Below are 19733 nucleotides of genomic sequence, written 5' to 3' on the forward strand. Positions count from 1 at the left end.
GTGGCACAATCTCGGCTCACTGTAACCTCCGCCTCCCGGGTTCAAGTGATTCTCCTGCCTCAGCTTCCCGAGTAGCTGGGATTACAGGTGCACGCCATCACACCTGGCTAATTCTTGCATTTTTAGTAGAAACAGGGTTTCTCCGTATTGGCCAGGCTGGTCTCAAACTCCTGACCTCAGGTGATCCACCTGCCTCGGTCTCAAACTCCTGACCTCAGGTGATCTACCCACCTCAGCATCCCAGAGTGCTGGGATTACAGGCATGAGCCACCGTGCCTGGCCTGCGTTAGGTATTATAAGTAATCTAGAGATGATTTAGAGTAAAGTATATAGGAGGATAGGTGTAGGTTATATGCAAATACTATGCCCATTTATATGAGGGACTTGAGCCATCTGTGGATTTTGGTATCTGTGGGGGTTCCTGAACCAACCCCTCACAGATCCCTAGGGAGAATGGTAACTCTCATAGGAGAATTGAGTAGGTGGATCCTTCAGGTTTAAATCACCTATCTGGCCTATTGGGCAATACCTATTTTTTGGGATCTGTTTCCTACCCAACGCCGTGGGGGAAGTGAGGGAGTGGAGAAAGAGAAAAACCTCATTAAGGGCCGGGTGTGGTGGCTCACGCCTATAATCCCAGCACTTTGGGAGGCTGAGGTGGATGGATCACAAGGTCAAGAGATTGAGACCATCTTGGCCAACATGGTGAAACCCCATCTCTACTGAAAATACAAAAATTAGCTGGACGTGGTGGCGTGTGCCTGTAATCCCAGCTACTCAGGAGGCTGAGGCAGGAGAATCGCTTAAACACGGGAGGCAGAGGTTGCAATGAGCCAAGATCGCACCACTGTACTCTAGCCTGGCGACAGAGCAAGTCTCTGTCTCCAAAAAGGAAAAACAAACAAAACAAACCTCATTAAGGCTGCTTTTCTGCCCTCCAGGAAGGAAGGATCGCCCCTGAAATGTACTTAAAATATCTTTGGTAAGCACCTCATCAAGGGCTCTCATTTGAGCCTCGAAGCAACCCTTCAAGATAAAGGATATCATCTCAATTTATAGATGAATAAGGAAGTTTATCCAGAGACAGGGGACTTGTCAAGGTCACAGCCAGCCGAGTGCAGCATCTGGGCTTGAACCCACCTCTATCTAACTGCACAGCCCTCTTTTCCTGCACTTCCTTCTCCTAAGAGATTCACGGGTCTTGGTGGTTCTCATTCTCTGTGACTAGTGGAATGTGTACGTAGGGTTTGTTTTCCATGCTTTAGAATGAACATTCCCTAGAGGGGACTTTTTTCAAGTCAACATTCTCTGTTCAAAAGGATGTTGCTTTTTTCAGTTTTACTTTCTAGTCTACACCCTCTAGCCCTGTGGTCTTTCATCTGTTCCAAAAGAAGGCCATTTAGAAAACCGTGTCAGAGTGGTTGCAGAGGCAGGCTCAGTGTTGACAGTTGTGATCGGCTCAGTTAGGTGTTTATTGTCGGCTGCTCGCTGAACATAAACTCCTGAAGCTTGAGAGGGTGGCCTCTGGATAGAATGTGATTCCATGTATTCATTTAGCAGACGGTTGTCAGGCACCTGCAGCTGACAGGCAATATGCTAAGTCTTAAAGAATGCGAGGTGGATCTGATGGGCCGAGTACCCGTCTTCTGGAAATGCTAAGGCTGGTGGGGAAAGGAGTCAGTTCAACCAGACCTTCGTCATGGTGGTATAAGGGTTACCCAAGAGGGAGATGCATTTGGGAATGCATTTGGGAATATAGAAGGGGAGAATCAAGCCAGCTGTTTTATAGACATCTGTTCCTTGGGAATCTGAGGCCTTTTATAGCTGTGTGCAATGGGTGAGTTCCGCTCTGTTAGGGAGGCACCACGTGGATTTATCTTTCTTTCCACCTGTAGTCAGCGTGACACCTATGTTAGGAGGTGGGTAGAGATGAGGTCTTAGGGTCCATTGGTTTTTTAACTCCTTTGTAGGTTTCATGATTCCCTGGCCAAATATTCAGGTGAAAGATCATGGGCCGTCCACTGTGTCTGCACTGACCTGCTCCCTCTTCCGGTGACATATCACGGCCAGTCAGCTGCCATGGTCTGAGGATATGCCCTCCCCAGGCTATCCATTTGTTCTTATCCCTTCTCTGCATGTTTTAATGGTGTCTGTGATTCTCTGGACCTCTTCTTCCGTGTTGAAGGTGGAAGCTGTGAAGACAGCCCTTAGTGAGTGTGTTTAAGCTTTCAGCTGTGATTAGGGTACAGTCCCATGCAGATGGAGGTGGTGGCCTCTCCCATCTCCTTGCCTTGGCATGTGCTCTTTAGTCGATTACCAGTGCCTTTCTCAGTCTCTTCTGCCCAGAATGCTGGAACCGCTCTGCCATCCTGACCACACACAGGGCAGTCAGCACCTTTATCTGCCCTTCTAGAGTGGTCCATGCAGATCTCAGCTTGGGGTTCTCATAGATCTTTTCTGTTGATGTATCTCATTAGACTACACTTTTTGAATCCATTCTCTGTTCTAGTATTCTTTTTTTTTTTTTGAGATGAAGTGTCGCTTTGTCACCCAGGCTGGAGTGCAGTGGCGCGATCTTGGCTCACTGCAACCTCCGACTCCCAGGTTCAAACGATTCTCATGCCTCAGCCTCCCGAGTAGCTGGGACTGCAGGCATGCCACCATGCCCAGCTCATTTTTGTATTTTTAGTACAGATGGGGTTTCACCATGTTGACCAGCTGGTCTTGAACTCCTGATCTCAAGTGATCCACTCGTCTCAACCTCCCAAAGTGCTGAGATTACAGGCGTAAGCCACCGCGCCCAGCATGTTCTAGTCTTTTTTTTGAAACACAGCACATAGTTCGTACATGGTACATAATAGGTGCTAACTAAATGCTCCTTTAAGTATGTTAGTTCAGGTCCCAAAGTTAACCTGTACTATAAAGTGTGTGTGTGTGTGTGTGTGTGCATGCGTGTGTATGCATGTGTGTGTGAGAGAGATCTCACAGTTTTTGTCATTTACTTATTTATTTATTGTCCCAGTTTTGCAGACTGCGAGACTGTAGCATCATCTCTTGGGATGAAAGGTTAGCAGGAAGCCTAGATCCGTCAAACCCCTTTCGGGATCTATGAGATATTTCTCTTCCGTAACTTACATCCATCTCCAGTGCTAAGAACTCAGGCCTTCCTCTTTGCTCTTCCTTTCAGAAAGTATTATGAGGGAGGCCGAGGACTTCATGCTCCGGACAGAGAAACGGCTCTGGGATTAGGGATTGCCACTTCCGAGAGGATGCTGGGAATCTGCAGGGGGAGACGGAAATTCTTGGCTGCCTTGTTGAGTCTTCTCTGCATCCCAGCCATCACCTGGATTTACCTGTTTTCTGGGAGCTTCGAAGGTAAGAGTGGAAGCCAAAGTGAGAGGGAAGGAGGGAAGAAAGGGAACATCAGCTGTCACAGAACCCTAGCAAAGAAACTCAAAGCCATCTATTGGGAATGTGGATTTCCAGTCACGGGAAGTGATTTGTCTAGGGTCACACGGGTAGTTGGCAGCAGTCAACAATGTGAGGAGAAAAAGGGAAAAACAAGCAAAATAAGGTATACCTTGATGCGGTGGGAGGGTAGTGGGTACAGAAATGTCAAATCAAGTCAATTACTTTGTAGATAATGGGGGAAAAGGTTGGGCCCTGGAGAAATTACTCAGCTATTCGTGGAGCCATATGTTTCAAGAGTTGGTCCATCTTTTCATTCATTCATTCACCCATTCAACATCGTGGTGGTGGTGGTGTTTTTTGTTTGTTTGTATGGGTTTTTTTGTTTTGTTTTGTTTTGTTTGAGACGGTCTCTCGCTCTGTCACCAGGCTGGAGTGCAGTGGTGCGATTGTGGCTCTCTCCAACCCCCGCCTCCTAGGTTCAAGCGATTCTCTTTCCTCAGCCTCCCGAGTAGCTAAGGACTACAGGCGCCTGCCACCAGACCCAGCTAATTCTTATAATTTTTGTAGAAACGGGGTTTCACCATGTTGGCCAGGATGGTCTCGATCTCTTGACCTTGTGATCTGCCCACCTTGGCCTCCCAAAGTGCTGGGATTACAAGCGTGAGCCACCGCGCCCGGCTGTGTGGTTGTTGTTACTGGATGCCTGCACTAAACTTGGTGCTGAAAATATGGAGATAACAGATCTGGAGATTCACAGGATAGTGGAGGAGATAGATAGGCTAACAAACCATCGCGGCACGTTGCGATCTGCGTTGTGATGGAGGAAGGCAGAGTGCTGTGGGAGAGGGTTGTTGGAGCTGTCAGGCCTGGGCCGGGGATGAAAGATGATCAGTTACATGATAGGCCGAGCACAGGGAGGCAACAAAAGATTTGCTCTCCCCAAAGAAATAAAAACAAATGATGATCCCTGCTACTTTCCAGAAATCAGTGGGAACAGCAAGACTCGCCATTTTTCTAGCCAGCAATTTCAAATACAGTGCAATGTGTTGCCTATCAAAGGTGGTTTTCTAGGCTTCAGAGAGAGGGGGAACGGCAGTGGTGAAGAGCTTACTTTATTTTTATTTACCCCCACACTTGAATTTAAGAATGAAGATCTCAAATGAAAATCTGTCTCAAGGAAGTCACAACTGTGTTTTTAAACGTTTCCTTTATGCATAATTTTATTGGCAGCTCAAGGCTACCTTTTAATTAGGATCTCCACTTCACTTTCTGAGATTTGCCTTGAGTTAGCTAGACTGAATATAAACAAGGTGGAACCGTGTGCCTGCCTAGCAGGGAGGGCTCAGGATGCTCAGCCTAGGGCTGAGGCCGGGTGACACACCCCTGTCCCTGTTCCCACCCCTGAGCTGCATCCCTGGAGCAGTCAGAACCTTCATCTAAGCAGGTAGATAGAGTCAATTATGCCATGGCAGTGGATGGTAAGTTTGTGGAAAAGGGACTAAAGAGGGGGGAAGGGAAGTTGATGTTGTTCTTGATACAAAGAAACATTCTCCCAGAGATCATGGAAAAGCCCTTTTTATAAAAGAAGGCAGAGGTACCCATGCTAGTATAGGTTTAATGAGTAAAACATTGACTTTTAACTAACTAAGCTGGTAATAATAATAATGTTATAACAATGACTATGATGACAGACACTGTGATTCTGTCATCACAGTGATGACGACAGTACAAACAACTAGTATTTTGCGTATTTCTACAGGCCACGTATTGTTATAAGGACTTTTACATGTGTTCACTCTTTCTTCACAATGATTCTTTGTGGCAGGTACATTTAATAACATCTATTTTACAGATGGGGAGGATGTGGCAGATAAGCTTCAGTGATCTGCCCATGGCCCCAAAGGCGGTCAGGATGGAGCCCGGATTGGACTCAAGAGCTTGAGTTTTTAACTGCAATACCATGCTATAGATTGGGGCCTCAATGAGTGATTAAACTTTGGTCAGGGATTTGACAGGGTGTCACACAGTCTGGGTGAGGAAAGTTGCAGAATTTTGATTTGCACTCTTTGGCAGAAAGCCAACCCAAATTGATTTTTAGTGAAAAGGGAATTTGATAGTTAATAGGATTTGTAAGTTCAGAGATAGGGCAGGCTTCAGGCAGAGCTGGATCCAGGGGCTTTGTAGCTAGATCTCTATCTATCCCTTTGTTCTGTTTTTCTCTGCCTTGGTTTTTCTCAGGGTGACTTTATCTGCGTGGAGGAAGTTTCAGGCTTGCATCATGTCCTCACCAACCCCAGTAGAAAGAGGATTTTTTCCTTTTTCTAATTCCCTAATACTGTCTCTGTTGCCTGTGGTAACTCCTGAAACCAGTCACTGCGGTTATGGGAGGATAGTGAGGGAGGCTGGTACTTTTTTGTTAACTTGAAGCCCTGTGCCTATTTCTGGTCACAGGATGATGGAGAGTTGCTTAAAACACATGGGGTGAGATTGGGTGACTGGGATGGCCACCAAGGCAAATGGCATGGTTTCCCAAAGAGAAGAGATTAGAAGTTGATCTGGAGTATGGACAATTCGTAACTGTCTGTGTTTATGGTTAGATGTGTTTATGGTCAGTTTGAAGGCAGCTTAGAACCATCATGACCAGTGGAGTGACTGCGATCACTAACTTTGAGCAATTTGACCAGACTGGCAGATGGATTATGGGAAACTGGAAAGATCATGAAAATACTTTGAGGCAGCATGACAGACTGGGTGTAGATGCTGTATCTATCAACATGATCCTTTAGAATGAACCCCACGCTTGGGACCAAATCACAAGCAGCATTTAGTAGGGGCTGGGTGATGTGGGCATGTTAACACGGTATTTTAGCTAGGATGACAAAGGCAGCAGATTTCTGTTACTGAGTGTCAGTGTGCATTAGGGCTGCTGCATTTGTATTTGTGGACAATCTAGATGAGGCAGCACACTTAGGAAAATCCAGGTGAGTGACAGAGCCTGTTCAAATCTGTTTATGTAAGAAATGGTGGGAAGAATTGGGGATGTTTACCTTGGAGAAGCAGAGGCTCAGGGTGTACATGCCCAGCTTCAGCAAACAGACAAAGGGCTGTCCCCTGAAAGAGACATTGGGATTGCTCTGGTGGCCCCAAACCTACGGAGGGACGTGGCAAGGAGCCAGATGTCAAGCTCCTCATGATGAGGACCATTCTGTCCAGAGCTGGAATGAGCTGCCCAGGGGGTAGTGAAACACCTGGCATGAGAGATGCAGAAACAGAAGTCCAGTATCGTGAGAGGGAGCTGAGCGAGAGGGGCAGTTACACAAGGTGACCCATCTGACCCCTCCTGACCCAGAGATCCTGAGGCTCTGGGAAAGGCTGAGTATTTGTCAGAACACAAAGGCAATAATACCTCCATGAAGCTCCCTGCCGGTTGCCGCAGACATCAGTGCATTTCCCAAAGGGCCCGCAGAGACATTATTTTCTCTGTAATTAAACATCACAACAACGTTACAATCCATTTATTGACACCCTTGAGTTTTTGGTTCTGTGGCAGGTGAAGCTATAAATAAGGGGCAGAGTTGCTGCCTGTATTCATGGAAATACTATTCATACTTTATGCGGGTTTATTTATTTTTTGACTCTGTTTAATTTCAGTGGATCTTCTGAGAGCACAGCCAAGAACTCCCTCCGAGATGTGGATACTCTCAGCATAGGGTTTTGGAGTTGGATTACACGCCACAGCATGATATATTGAGAGAGCCCTGGAGGGGGTCAGCTGTCTCAGGATCTCAAATCAGCTCAGCCAGAGGAGCTGGGTGATCTGGGGCACACTTGCTCTTCATGCTAGGCCTTCTTTTCTTCCAGTGTGAAATGAAATTGTCGCCTGTCCGTAGCAGGGCACTGACATTCTACCTACAAGCTTTTTTTTTTTTGAGACGGAGTCTCGCTCTGTCGCCCAGGCTGGAGTGCAGTGGCGCAATCTCAGCTCACTGCAACCTCCGCCTCCCGGGTTCACGCCATTCTCCTGCCTCAGCCTCCTGAGTAGCTGGGACTACAGGCGCCCGCCACCTCGCCCGGCTAATTTTTTGTATTTTTAGTAGAGATGGAGTTTCACCGTGTTAGCCAGGATGGTCTCGATCTCCTGACCTCGTGATCTGCCCGCCTCGGCCTCCCAAAGTGCAGGGATTACAGGCGTGAGCCACCGCGCCCGGCCTTCAAGCTTCTGATTCTAACATCTGATGTAAGTGAATTGAAAATGACCAGACTCTTCCCTGATTAAGGGGAACTATGACACTAAGAGGGAGTCAGTTATTGTGATTTGCTCCTGAGCGTGGAAGTAGAATCAATGCATAAATGTTATGGGGAGGCAGGCATTATCTCCCTGTAAGAAAAAACACCTGTTCCAGCAACTCAGTTGTCAGGCACGGAGTTCACCATCTGGGAAAGAGATGAGATTCCCATTCCTTGAGACACCTTTCGAAGGCCCAGTGACCACTGGTGAAGGACGCTCATCAGGTGATGTTTTTGTTAGTGCGTTAACCCCTTAGTTCTCAAACCCAACTCCTTGTTTTTTCTTTCTTTCCCAGTCCACCTTTCTTTCTCTGACACCTCAGTCAGCATTCCCAGCTCCACACTGTTCAGGCCCTAAACTTGGGAGTAATCCTTGTCTCCCTTCATTCACTCCGTGTCTCGGATGCCACCTCCTGTTGAGTCTAAGCTTGGCCTTGTAGCTGCGTCAGTTGTTTCCCGGCTTTCACCACTGCTGTCGCCCTGGCTCTGCCATTCCTCCTTTGTGATTAGGACTAAACACAACAGCCCACTTTCTTGCAGGTCACCTTCGTTCTTCAGAGTCCTCAGAGCTAAATCACAGCACCTCTCTGCTCCTTCTCAGCCCCTCTGGCCCATCGCCTAACCCCCACCATCCTGCCTCCCATCATCTGGCATCCTCTGCCCAGCTACGCTGGATTCCTGTAAGTCCTGGCGTACATCGCCCTCTGTGGGCTCTGCTCTTCCCACTTGCTCTTCCTGCTCCCTGACACCCTCTATTGCTCTTGTTTCCTTCCTCTCCTTTGCGTGGCTGCCTTGATCCTTGGTTCTCAGCTGAAACACAATTAATGTCTCCTGACCCTTAACTAGCGGGCTTCCTCGGCTCCCATTTACCTAACTCCTTGTATGTACCCTTAATACTCAGGGCTCTTTATTTTTCTTGTTTTTATAATCTTTTGTTTTCACAAGAGATTGACAAGCATTGGGAATGGAGGGAGCAGGTCTCTTTAGCCTGCCCTTCCACCTCTAGCACCTACTGCAGTGCTGGGAGAAGATTTGCTCCCCAGATGTTTGTTGAATGAATCAGTGAACGAACACATGTGCCCTCCTCTGGCTTGGAGTGCTGACAGGTCTCATCATTGCCTCCTGGATCCACTGTGGACTCGTTACCATGACTCTGGGGTCTTCCACAATTGTTTTCTCCCCAATCTATACTGTCTGTCTTCAGGGTATAATACCCTGTTAAACTCCCTGAGAAAACTACTTCTCTGATTCTTAATTTCCACTCTTGCGTTCTTTCTGCCCACTATTCAGTTCTTTTTTTCCGTAACCCTCCCTCCCAGCCAACACCTTCGATGCCCATATTCAATGTCATTTTTCCCCTAATGCCAGATCCCATGTAGAAACCTCTATGACCAGCACTTATTGAGAGAGATTTTGCTTGTTTGCTGTCCCAACCACTTACCTATGAGTTTCTTGAGAGAAAGGAGTGTTTTACTCATCGTTACACTCCCAGTGTCGAACTGAGCACTCACTCCTAATGTGTCCTTAGTGAATGTTTCCTGAGAAGGGCTCTGGTATGGAGGGATGCAGGAGCTACCGGTAGGGAAGGGCTCCTGGTGCTGTGAGCATCTGTGATTTTTGAGACCTGAGGACATGGTTCCTTTCATTTGGTCGTGATGTTAATTCTAGGATGGGAATAAATCTGCTCAACTACAGCCTCATTAGAATTTAGAGCCTGCCTGTTATTTTCTGTCAGAATCACCTTTTCTCAGAGCCCAGTGGGTTTTATTGTGGGATGTGGTTCTTCTTTTCCGTCCATCAGGGAGATACGTTCAGCTATTAAGAGACTTATCAGCATGTGGAAAAAGGGTGCTTTTCAGCCATTCAGAAAACTCTTCACACATGCTGCCCTCTGATAATTCATAACCAGTTCAGTGCAAGGTTTCCCATTGTCAGGGAGGCAGGCTGGGACAATGTGGGTGTTATTTAAAAGCAAATGTCTTCGGAGGATGCAAAGTCCCGAACACTTAAAACCAGTGTCATGAAAAGGCAGAGCATCTTCACTTCTGAACTGATATCAGCCTGTACCCCTGTTTTGTCATCCTGAAGCCCGAGTTCACTGTTCGTTCCATTTTTATCAATATGAACCCCCTCTGAAATGAATGTTTTTGAGTGTTGTCACAGTAAATTTCAACAGAAAGAAATGAGGTCCCGATACTGGGCCATTTTGAAGAGTTAGAGTGAGAATGAAAGAATTTTAAGTTAAAGCTTTTTCTTTGCATTATTATTATGGGGGAATCCCAGGACACTTGTGTAGTGGAATAGGCAAGATGAGGGCGGTGCATTTTACCCAAGGAGGGCTTGTCCAGACATGACTGATTCCCCATCCCCGTGTCTGCTCCCCCATCTCTCAGCCCAGACAGAGAGTGTGCTGGAAGGTCTGGGAAGTCAGACTGTACAGGGTACTGGTGAATATTCTGCTGGAGCTTTCAGTATCCCCCAAGTCTAGGCTATGCAGCAGCTTTGGTAGGAAAGCCTATTTTTGCTGTCCTGCCAGTGGTCCAGATGTATCATTTAATAAGGGTATGACGGAGTATAAGAACATAGGATGCTGAATGCAAAATAAAATGCGACTTACAATACAAAAGTTGTGTTTTTAAAAAAATGGATCAAAAATGAAGAGCTTTTCCAGCCAATGCTTGATAACTGTTAGTTCTGAGCTTGAGCGAACTCTTGCAACAAATGAGAATAGTGCGCAGGTGACACATGCATCCCAAAAAATGCCCAGTGCATGTGTCTGTAGTTCTTACCTTAGGACTATTAAGAGTCTCTTTAAGGTCTTGGCATCTGAGAGGGCAGTAAAGCCTATCCCAATTATTTGTGAGATGGTTACAAAGATGACCTCTACTTTCCTTTTTCTTTTTTTTTTTTGAGATGGAGTCTTGCTCTGTTGCCCCAGCTGGAGTGCAGTGACACAATCTCAGCTCATTGCAACCTCTGCCTCCCAGGTTCAAGCAATTCTCCTGCCTCAGCCTCCTGAGTAGTTGGGATTACAGGTGCCTGCCACCACAGTTGGCTAATTTTTTTGTATTTTTAGTAGAGATGAGGTTTCACCACCTTGGCCAGGCTGGTCTTGAACTCCTGACCTCAGGTGATCCACCCGCCTTTGCCTTCCAAAGTGCTGGGATTACGGGCATGAGGCACTGCACATGACCTGACCTCTACTTTTCTTATACACAGCCTTTGATCTTAAAATAATATTGGCCGTCCTGCCAGGGTGGAAAAAAATGACCCTGCTGCATGTGTTGGCTGCATCTCCTTTAAGAGGTCATGGCAAGAGGCCTGGATCAGGACTCAGGAAATGTGGTTGCCATGATTCCCAACATGCAACTTGTATGAGTTTTCTGTGGCTGCTGTAAGAAACCACCACAAACTTAGTGGCTTAAAAAACCCATACATTCGTTATCTTACAGTTCTAGAGGTCAGAAGCTCAAAATCATTCTCACTGGGCTAAAGTCAAGGTGTTGGCAAGGCTGGTTCCTTCTGTAGGCTCCAATGAAGAATCTGTCTCCTGGTCTTTTTAAGCTTCTTGAGGCTGCCCACTTTCCTTGGCTTGTGGCGCCTTCCTCCATCCCCAAGGCCAGCAGTGTGGCATCTTCAAATCTTTCTCTCTGACACTGACCTCTACTTCTGTTGTTACATTTCCTTCTCTGACTGCGACTCTCCTACCCCCCTCTTATGATGACTCTTGTAATTATCATTATCATTACTTTTTTTTTTTTTTTTGTGATGGAGTCTCACTCTGTCACCAGGCTAGAGTGCAGTGGTTCATTCTCAGTTCACTGCAACTTCCGACTCCCTGGTTCAAGTGATTCTCCTGCCTCAGCCTCCCAAGTAGCTGGGATTACAGGCACGTGCCACCATGCCCAGGTAATTTTTGTATTTTTAGTAGAGATGGGGTTTCATCATGTTGGCCAGGATAGTTTCTATCTCCTGACCTCATGATCCACCCGCCTTGGCCTCCCAAAATGCTGGGATTACAGGCGTGAGCCACACCGCCCGGCCGGACCCTTGTAATTATATTGAGCCTACCCAGAAAATCCAAGATAACTCTCCTATCTGAAAATCCTTAATTTAATGGTACTAGCGAAGCCCTTTTGGCCATGGAAGATGACATATTCATTGGCCATGGGGATTAGGATGTGGACATCTCTTGAGGGGTCATTGTTCCACCTTCCATACCACTTTCCCATAGTCCCGTGCTCCCACATCCTCTCCATCCTCTTCTTGTGCTTTATGGATAGAGCAGAGATGATGTGCCATGCACTTTTCATATGGACATCTTATCCTTCCCTTGGAGTTTTGGTTTCTTGCATTTGAATTTGACATACATGTATCCAACATTTCATTTACAGCTCATGAGAAAGGCATTGTATTCAGATGTCTTGGTCTGAATCGTCTGAATGATTTAAGACCATAATACTTCATCTATGATTGGTGTTTAATCAGTAACTGATGATGAGTTAAGGTTTTCTGAAAAGATAAGTTCAGAATATCTGCTCTTTGTTGCGGGTTTCCTGGTTTTAAGTCAATTGTATTTTGTTTTATTTTATTTGTTGATTTTGGATACGAATTTAACAAAAGGAGGGAGGATTTTATTCCGAGGGTCCTTTTGACGTCTGAATAGGTCTCTCAGTTTTAAGAAAAGGATAGCCATTTACGTAACTACTTTGGAAAACTTACCCAAAGTATCACCAAGCAAAACCAAGCATACCACATGATCCCTTAGCTCTACCCCTAGCCATACACCCAAGAGAAATGCACGTAGGTGGGAACAAAAGACTAGTACTAGAGTGCTCACATCAGTGTTATTTATAACAGCACCAGACAGGAAACTATGAAATGTTCATGAACACTAAAATGCATAGTGGGACTGGGTGTGGTGGCTCATGCCTGTAATCCCAGCACTTTGGGAGGCCAACGTGGGCAGATTACTTGAGGCCAGGAGCTCAAGACCAGCCTGACCAACATGGCGAACGCCCCTCTCTCTACTAAAAATACAAAATCACTGGGCATGGTAGTAATTAGGTAGTAATTAGCGTGCCTGTAGCCCCACCTGATAGGGAGGCTGAGGCAGGAGAATCGCTTGAACCCTGGAGGCAAATGTTCCAGTGAGCCAAGATCATGCCACTGCACTCCAGCATGGGCAACAGAGCAAGACTCCGTCTCAAAAAAAAAAAAAAAAGAAAGAAAAGAATTGTGGCACGTTTATATACTGAAGTACTATAGAGTGACGAAAAGGAAAGTACTCTCAGTATTGAGCAAAAGAAGACAGACGCAAAATAATACATACTATAGGATTCCAATTATACCAATTCAGAAACGGGCAAAAATTAATGTAGGCTCTTACCAACCCAGATGGTGGTTAACTCTGGTAGGGAGGGTAGAACAGAGACTGGGGCAGGGCCCAAGGAAGACTTTAGGAAGCTGCTAATAATTTAATTTTAATTTTAACCTATGTGATGATTATATAGCTAGGCTCACTTTATGATAATTCACCAAGTATTTCACTCAGGACTTGTTCATTTTTCTGAATATGTTATTTTAATTTTCCAAAAACTATGCAAATCTTGATGGTAGCAGAATTTGAAGTGATTTTGTAGGTTTTGCATTGTTCTTAGATGACAGGAATTTTATTAACCTTTGGGATTTATGAATCTATGTCATTGTTCAACTTTGAAGTTCAAATGCTTTTTAAGAATGAAACTTTTCTTTAGGGATCGTTGTTTAACACTTCTATGTTATGACATTGGCTTTTTTCCTTTCTGATATACCTTACCATTTGGACAGATATTTACCCTGTGAGAGTGGATCACAGCACTGACTTCAAGATCTGAAATTTACTCATGAAATCCCTAACCTGTATGAGTGTTTTCATCAGTTGGAAACAAGACGAGTATTCTTACCAGCTCTTGCAATGACACGGCTCTAATTAATATTAAAACAATATTACTGCTTGATATTGACCCCAAGCCACATTAGATAATGTTCTTCTTTGTGTTATTCAACAAACAGGCATTTTCATAAAATCTTGATTCCTGGAAATGGAAAAAAAAAAAAACCCTTTTATTATTGTATTGTGGAAGATACAGAAACACAGTAAGGAAATGTACTATTTAAACTATAACGATAATGGAAACTGTAGCAATCGTTTCTATTTATTGCATGTTAAACCAAGATTGGCTGCATCTGGCTTGCACTTGTGTTGGGTTTGGCCCGCCTACTGCTTTTACCATTTCTGAATTTGTTGCTAATGGTTAAACATTGAGAGATTGCACATACAAAGCCATGATTTTTGGCTTTCCCTAAAAAAAATGAAAAGATCAGCAAAACCAGACCCTCGTTTCATCATAGTAGCTACTGGATGGAGCTGAGTACTGGCTATCCATGTACACAGTGCTCGGATGATCCCTTTTGTCACGGTCTCCATCCTTCCCTGTTGATCCCTGTGTCATCCCTGCACTGTTGTTTACATAGAACAGAATTGAGAGGGAAGAGCTTCTGGTATCTGCGTATGGCAGTGGTTGACCCTGTCTGGCTCACTTAGACTTTTGAGTTTCCACCTTTTGGCCTGGTGCTGGGCTAGGAATTTTACACATATTATCTCATTTATTCCCCCAAACAACTTCATCCTCGTCCCATTTTATAGATGAGGAAACTGAGGCTCAGGGACGTTGTACCGTTTGAGTAAGACCACCAAGATAGCAAGCAAGGGAGCCTGTCCTTGTCTAAAAAGGTCCTTTACTCTGTAGTCACCCAAGAACTTGCAGATATAGAAACAACTGGTAGATAACATTTCAAAGTCAATAAGCTCAAGCTTTAAACAAGGACAAGACAAACCCTGAGACAAGTGAAAATGGGGTATCTTGGACAAGAGAGAAGACACACGATCTTCTGTGGCTAGCAGGATTCTTATAAACCAGTATAACGAAAAAATTCAGGTAATTCTTTAATGCAGTTTGCATTTTGTTTCTGTCATAGACTCACACAATTAAGAGAAGGAATGGACATTAGGAGTCATCTAGGCAGGCTTACAACCTAAGCAGATAAAACCTTTGAAAATTACAGAAGGACTTTTTATAGGGCAAATGTTGATGGTTGAGGGAACATAGCCCCCAAGGACAAGGGGATGGGAGTTTGAATTTTAGTAGACACCATTTAAATCACAGAGTGAAATAGACAAGTTACTCAACATCATTGCAGGTCAGTTTCTTCTCCATTAAAAGGAGAGCACAGGGCTGGGTGCTGTGGCTCACACCTGTAATCCTAGCACTTTGGGAGGCCGAGGCGGGTGGATCACCTGAGGTCGGGAGTTCAAGACCAGCCTGACCAACATGGAGAAACCCCGTCTCTACTGAAAATACAAAATTAGCCGGGCGTGGTGGCTCATGCCTGTAATCCCAGCTACTCGGGAGGCTGAGACAGGAGAATCTCTTGAACCCGGGAGGTGGAGGTTGTGGTGAGCCGAGATCGCGCCATTACACTCCGGCCTGGGCAACAAGAGCGAAACTCCATCTCAAAAAAAAGAGGAGAGCACAACCTGTAGCTTACACCGCTGTTATAAAGACTAAATATCCTGTTATATCCGACAGTGATCATTTAACAAATCTTTGTTTTTCCTTTCATTCTCGTATTTTTCTAGAATCCTGGAAAGGCTCCTGGGAGGGATGCAAAACATCACCCACCTGGTCCAGAGAGACCCTTGTTTTGCAACTGAGGAACTGAAACCTAGAAAACTGTGGTATAATGAATCTCACAGCCTCAGCAGCCTTCTTCAGGCATTAGAAAGGGGCAGGGGGAGACTCCCTAACATACTATAGCTGTGGTCATAAATGCACTGGCACTTTCTTGTGAATGCATTGGCCATGTTTGGAGAAAATTAAATTATTTCACCAAAATGACCTGTAGTGAGAACTTTAAAGAACCAAGAGGAAAGGGCCATCCTCTGATGCAGAGTTTAATCCCTTTCCTAACGGATTTGTCGGATGCGGCTGTATAAGTCCCAGTCCTCCTTTTAAATGCTGTGTGTCTACACTGAGTCACTGAACCTCTTTTACCCCAAATTGCCTCTGCATAAATTGGGGGTGCTGTGGAGGGTTTTTGCAAAGATGAAAAGGAGTCCATGGTGCCTAGCATGGATTAGGTTTTGCTGAGTGTTCATAAGTGCAACAAAGAAAAATACAGCAGAGTGAGATGCTAGTGCCAGGGCAATGGGCTTGGTGAGGAGTGGGGAAAGGGAAGTGCTGTGTTAGTAGGGTGATCTGGGCAGGCCTCTCTTACAGGTGACATTAAACAGAACCAGGTGGCAAGGGGAAGGAAAAATGTTTGGTTGAAGAGCAAGAGATAGAGAGTGCTTGGTGCTTTTGTAGGATGCCAAGGAGGAGTCTGGGTGGCCGGAGAGAAATAGAAGAGAGGAGAAGCAACATGGTTGATGAGGTCTGGCGGAGAAGCGACATGGTGGATGAGGTCAGGAAGCGTAGGCGGGGACCTATCACACAGGCCTGCAAAGTGGATCTTGGCACCTTGACCTCTGGCTTCTCATTCCTTGTTCTCCTCTGCTCAGGAAGCGTAGTCCTTGCAATCTGGACTTGCCTCTAGCTGCTAATCAAAGTTCAGAGGAACCTGAGAGAGTATTTCCTCTTCTTGCCTATAAGGAGGTCACCTAGATCTCTGGTTCCAGCATTTGCTAGCTGGTAAGAATCACCTGGGGCATTTGTTTAACATATAGACTCCCAGTCCACCCTGGGGCACTTAATGAACCAGACAGCCCAGAATCCTGCCCTAGATCTACTTAAATGGGGTTCCTCAGGGGAGGCGCCCAGGTGTCTGTATTTTTAACAAGTGCCTCTCTTCTGGCCCGTTTGAGAAGTTTGACCTGGATAAAGTACAGCCTCTGGGTTCCTGGTCTCAGCTCCCCTCCTCCTCTCCTGGGCTCTGGGACTTGGATTTAATAATAACCAGCGTGGTAACGACATTGCTGATGGAGTGCCTACTGTTTGTCTTGCCCAACAGCCTCACTCCCTATTTTATCTCCTCTGGGTTAAATCTTAGTCTTCACACCAAGTTCCTGGCCACTATGTTGTTTGTACTTCTGTTCATCATTTATTATGTTGAATTGCACTTCATTTATATAGCATACTTCCTTTTTAGAACTTTCCTGTGGACTCTAATAACATCGCCTAGAAAAGTGCCCAGCACTTACTGAGTGCTGGCAAAATCATTGTTATTATTATTTTTTTGGATTTCACACACTTCAGATAGTGAGGACTCATCTTTCCATAGTCATATCCGAATCCTTAGTCTTCGGCAAAATACCTGAAATAGAGTAGATGCTCAATGAATCTTGAAGTGCCAGAAATAAAAATAGTATTAGTTACTTTTTATGGAGCATTTATTGTACATCAAGCACAAGTCCTTGACTTGTAGTAACTAGTTTCTTCTACAGAACTGTCCTATGAGGTAGGTACTAATATTCTTTTTTTTTTTTTTTTTTTTGAGACGGAGTCTTGCTCTGTCGCCTAGGCTGGAGTGCAATGGTGCGATCTCTGCTCACTGCAAGCTCCGCCTCCCGTGTTCACACCATTCTCCTGCCTCAGCCTCCCGTGTAGCTGGGACTACAGGCGCCGGCCACCGCGTCCGGCTAATTTTGGTGCTAATATTCTTATTGTGCAGATGGGGGAACAGAGGCACAGAGAAGTTTGATAATAGGTAAAGCTGAGATTGAACCCAGGCAGGCGTGTCTTCTGTGATCTCTCTAAGGTTTCTTTCATTTCTTAAATGGACATGATTCTAGATCTCCTTTTTTTCTGGGTGAGTTTGCTCTCTCCTGCTTAGTTCTCTATAGAGATTCGGTAGAGTTGGTTCTCTCCCTGTGTATGAATAATGCTTCACAGATCCTAAGAAATGAACTAGATCGGAACTTCCACCCAGGCTTAGTGGGCTCGGTTGTGTTGACTTTTGTCACTTTTCAAGCCATGCGTTTTCTTTGCCTCCTGGGATCATGTGCCAGTTGCCTTGGCTCCTGTGGCTGATGGATGATTAGATCCAGCCTTTCAGGGCAGATCAGGGTCAGCCTGCTCCAAGCAGTAGCAAAAACCAGGCCCTTGCCTTTCCTTTCCTAGAAGCCGTACCTGTGAGTTAGCAGTTCTCAAAATGCTGCACTTAGCTCACTTGAGAGCAGTTTGAGGGCAGATTGGTCCTTGGACTCTTCAGATCCCCAGTGCAGACATGAATATACATCTTCTGGGTGCTCAGATTGTCAGGCACACACAGGCACTGGTTCTGAGCCAACACTGAAGGAGACAGGTCTGAGAGAGACAAGCACCTCACCCACGGCTTAATTTCATGTTTTGGATAAACACTGAGAAGTGAGTGGCATGAAGGGGCGGATAAGCAAAGATCGCCGAGAGTGAGTATTTACAAAATTTTTTCATTTTGCTCTCACCAGTCTTCTTCCTAATAGCTCTTGCTGCTCTGATGGCTCTCTGACAAATAGAAAGGAACCTGTTTTCCCTTTAGTCCACACCTCTGCTCCAGACAATCCCTGTCTTGCATTCCAGATGCTTCAGTGACAGGTAGTCATCAGAAAGAGACCCTGGGATTGTATTTTTCTTGGCTTCTTTGCTTGTTCTGTTCCCCGGGTGAAATCCCTCAGCTCCTTCAGGCTTTGAGGCATTTCCTTCCCTCTGTCCTTAGCGTGGGATAATAGAAGTTAACACTTGGTGGGACTTTGCTGTGTGTGCTTCTCTAAAGCACTTGTATTTATGTTGATGACACATCACCCAGGGAGGCACTAGCATCACCCTCCTTTTAGAGGGAAAGGCAGGTGCAGTATGTTGAGAAACTTGCCCTAGGTCCCAACCTGCGAGTGGCAGAGCCGCTTGTGTGGCCTGGAGCCCACGTTCTCACCCACCATACACACAGTGCATCTTGCTGCCTGTTTTCCCTCCTTCTCCTCCCTCCCTTCTGTAGCAGTCATTCGGCTGTAGTTCCTCCTCTGTGTTGAGCACCGTACCAGTCAGGAAACAGGGACGAATGAGGTGTTTTCCTGGGCGTGAGTGTGGCAGAGCCATCCAGAAGTCCAAGTGTGTCCCCAGTGCAATGAGAACACAGTACACAAGACCTAATGGGGCCCTGTAGGGCCAGAGGTCAGGAGAGGGCATCGTGGCAGCAGGCATGCTCTGGTGACCCATGAGAAGGCACATTGTCGTTTGGTAAGACACAGAGGAGCCACACAGGCTGGGCAAGAGGGAGACTAGCAGATCCCAGGTATGCCAGGCATCCCCTTTCCATTCCCATCACAGAGAGCATCCACCTCCTGGGAGGGGGGATAGTAGGACTGGAGCAGACGTGGGCTTTGCAGTCAGAACACTCTGGGTTTGAAACCTGTCTGTTCCACTTACTAGCTGGGTGACCATGGGCTTGTCTCTTGCCTTCTGTAAGTTTTCTCATGTATAAGTGGAAACAACAATACCGTCCTCACAGATGTATGTGAAAGTCTAAGAATGATGACTTTTGCAGGCAACTGACACATATTAGGCTCTCAGCAAATTGCAGATACTTGTTTTATTTCTTTCTTTTTTGAGGGTATCATGTATTGATAAACTTCAGATCTGTGATTGCAAATAGAGTATTAAAAGAGTCTGTTGTGGCATATAGTTGTTGCTCAATAAATATAAAGCAAAGGCTTAATTTGCACACAGTTGGACTGGATGCATAGCCAGCAGGGCATGATGGAAAACTGCACAAAATGACAATTGAGAGTGGCTAAGTGGATTGCTCAAGGTCACTCAGCTGGTACGTGAAAGAGCTCACTTTCTTATTGAATCTCCATAACAGCCCTGTGATTCAAGCTGGGCTAACATTATCTGTGTCTTAGAGAAAATGAAAACCCAGGGAAGGTGAATGTCTTGTGCAAGTCAAATGACTGGATCCTAGAATAATGAACTTCATCACTAAATAGCCATGTGACAAGTCAAGGACTCCCTTTCCTCATC

General features: G+C 45.6%; 1 protein-coding gene across 6 annotated transcripts in view; it reads left to right on the forward strand.

Moving 5' to 3' along the window:
* Positions 1-19733, forward strand: part of LARGE1 (LARGE xylosyl- and glucuronyltransferase 1) — a 631116-nt gene that overhangs the window by 155077 nt on the left and 456306 nt on the right. For 5 of the 6 annotated variants that reach the window (XM_025399702.1, XM_025399703.1, XM_025399700.1 and 2 more), the window contains one exon: positions 3188-3375. The exons of the other annotated variant lie outside the window; for it this stretch is intronic. In XM_025399702.1, the coding sequence (XP_025255487.1) occupies positions 3270-3375 (106 nt within the window). In that variant the 5' untranslated portion in view covers positions 3188-3269. The remainder of the gene's footprint in view (positions 1-3187; positions 3376-19733) is intronic. 6 annotated transcript variants of the gene reach the window in all.

The sequence above is a fragment of the Theropithecus gelada genome, chromosome 10 (genome assembly GCF_003255815.1).
Source record: "Theropithecus gelada isolate Dixy chromosome 10, Tgel_1.0, whole genome shotgun sequence".
NCBI classification, from domain to species: Eukaryota; Metazoa; Chordata; class Mammalia; order Primates; family Cercopithecidae; genus Theropithecus; species Theropithecus gelada.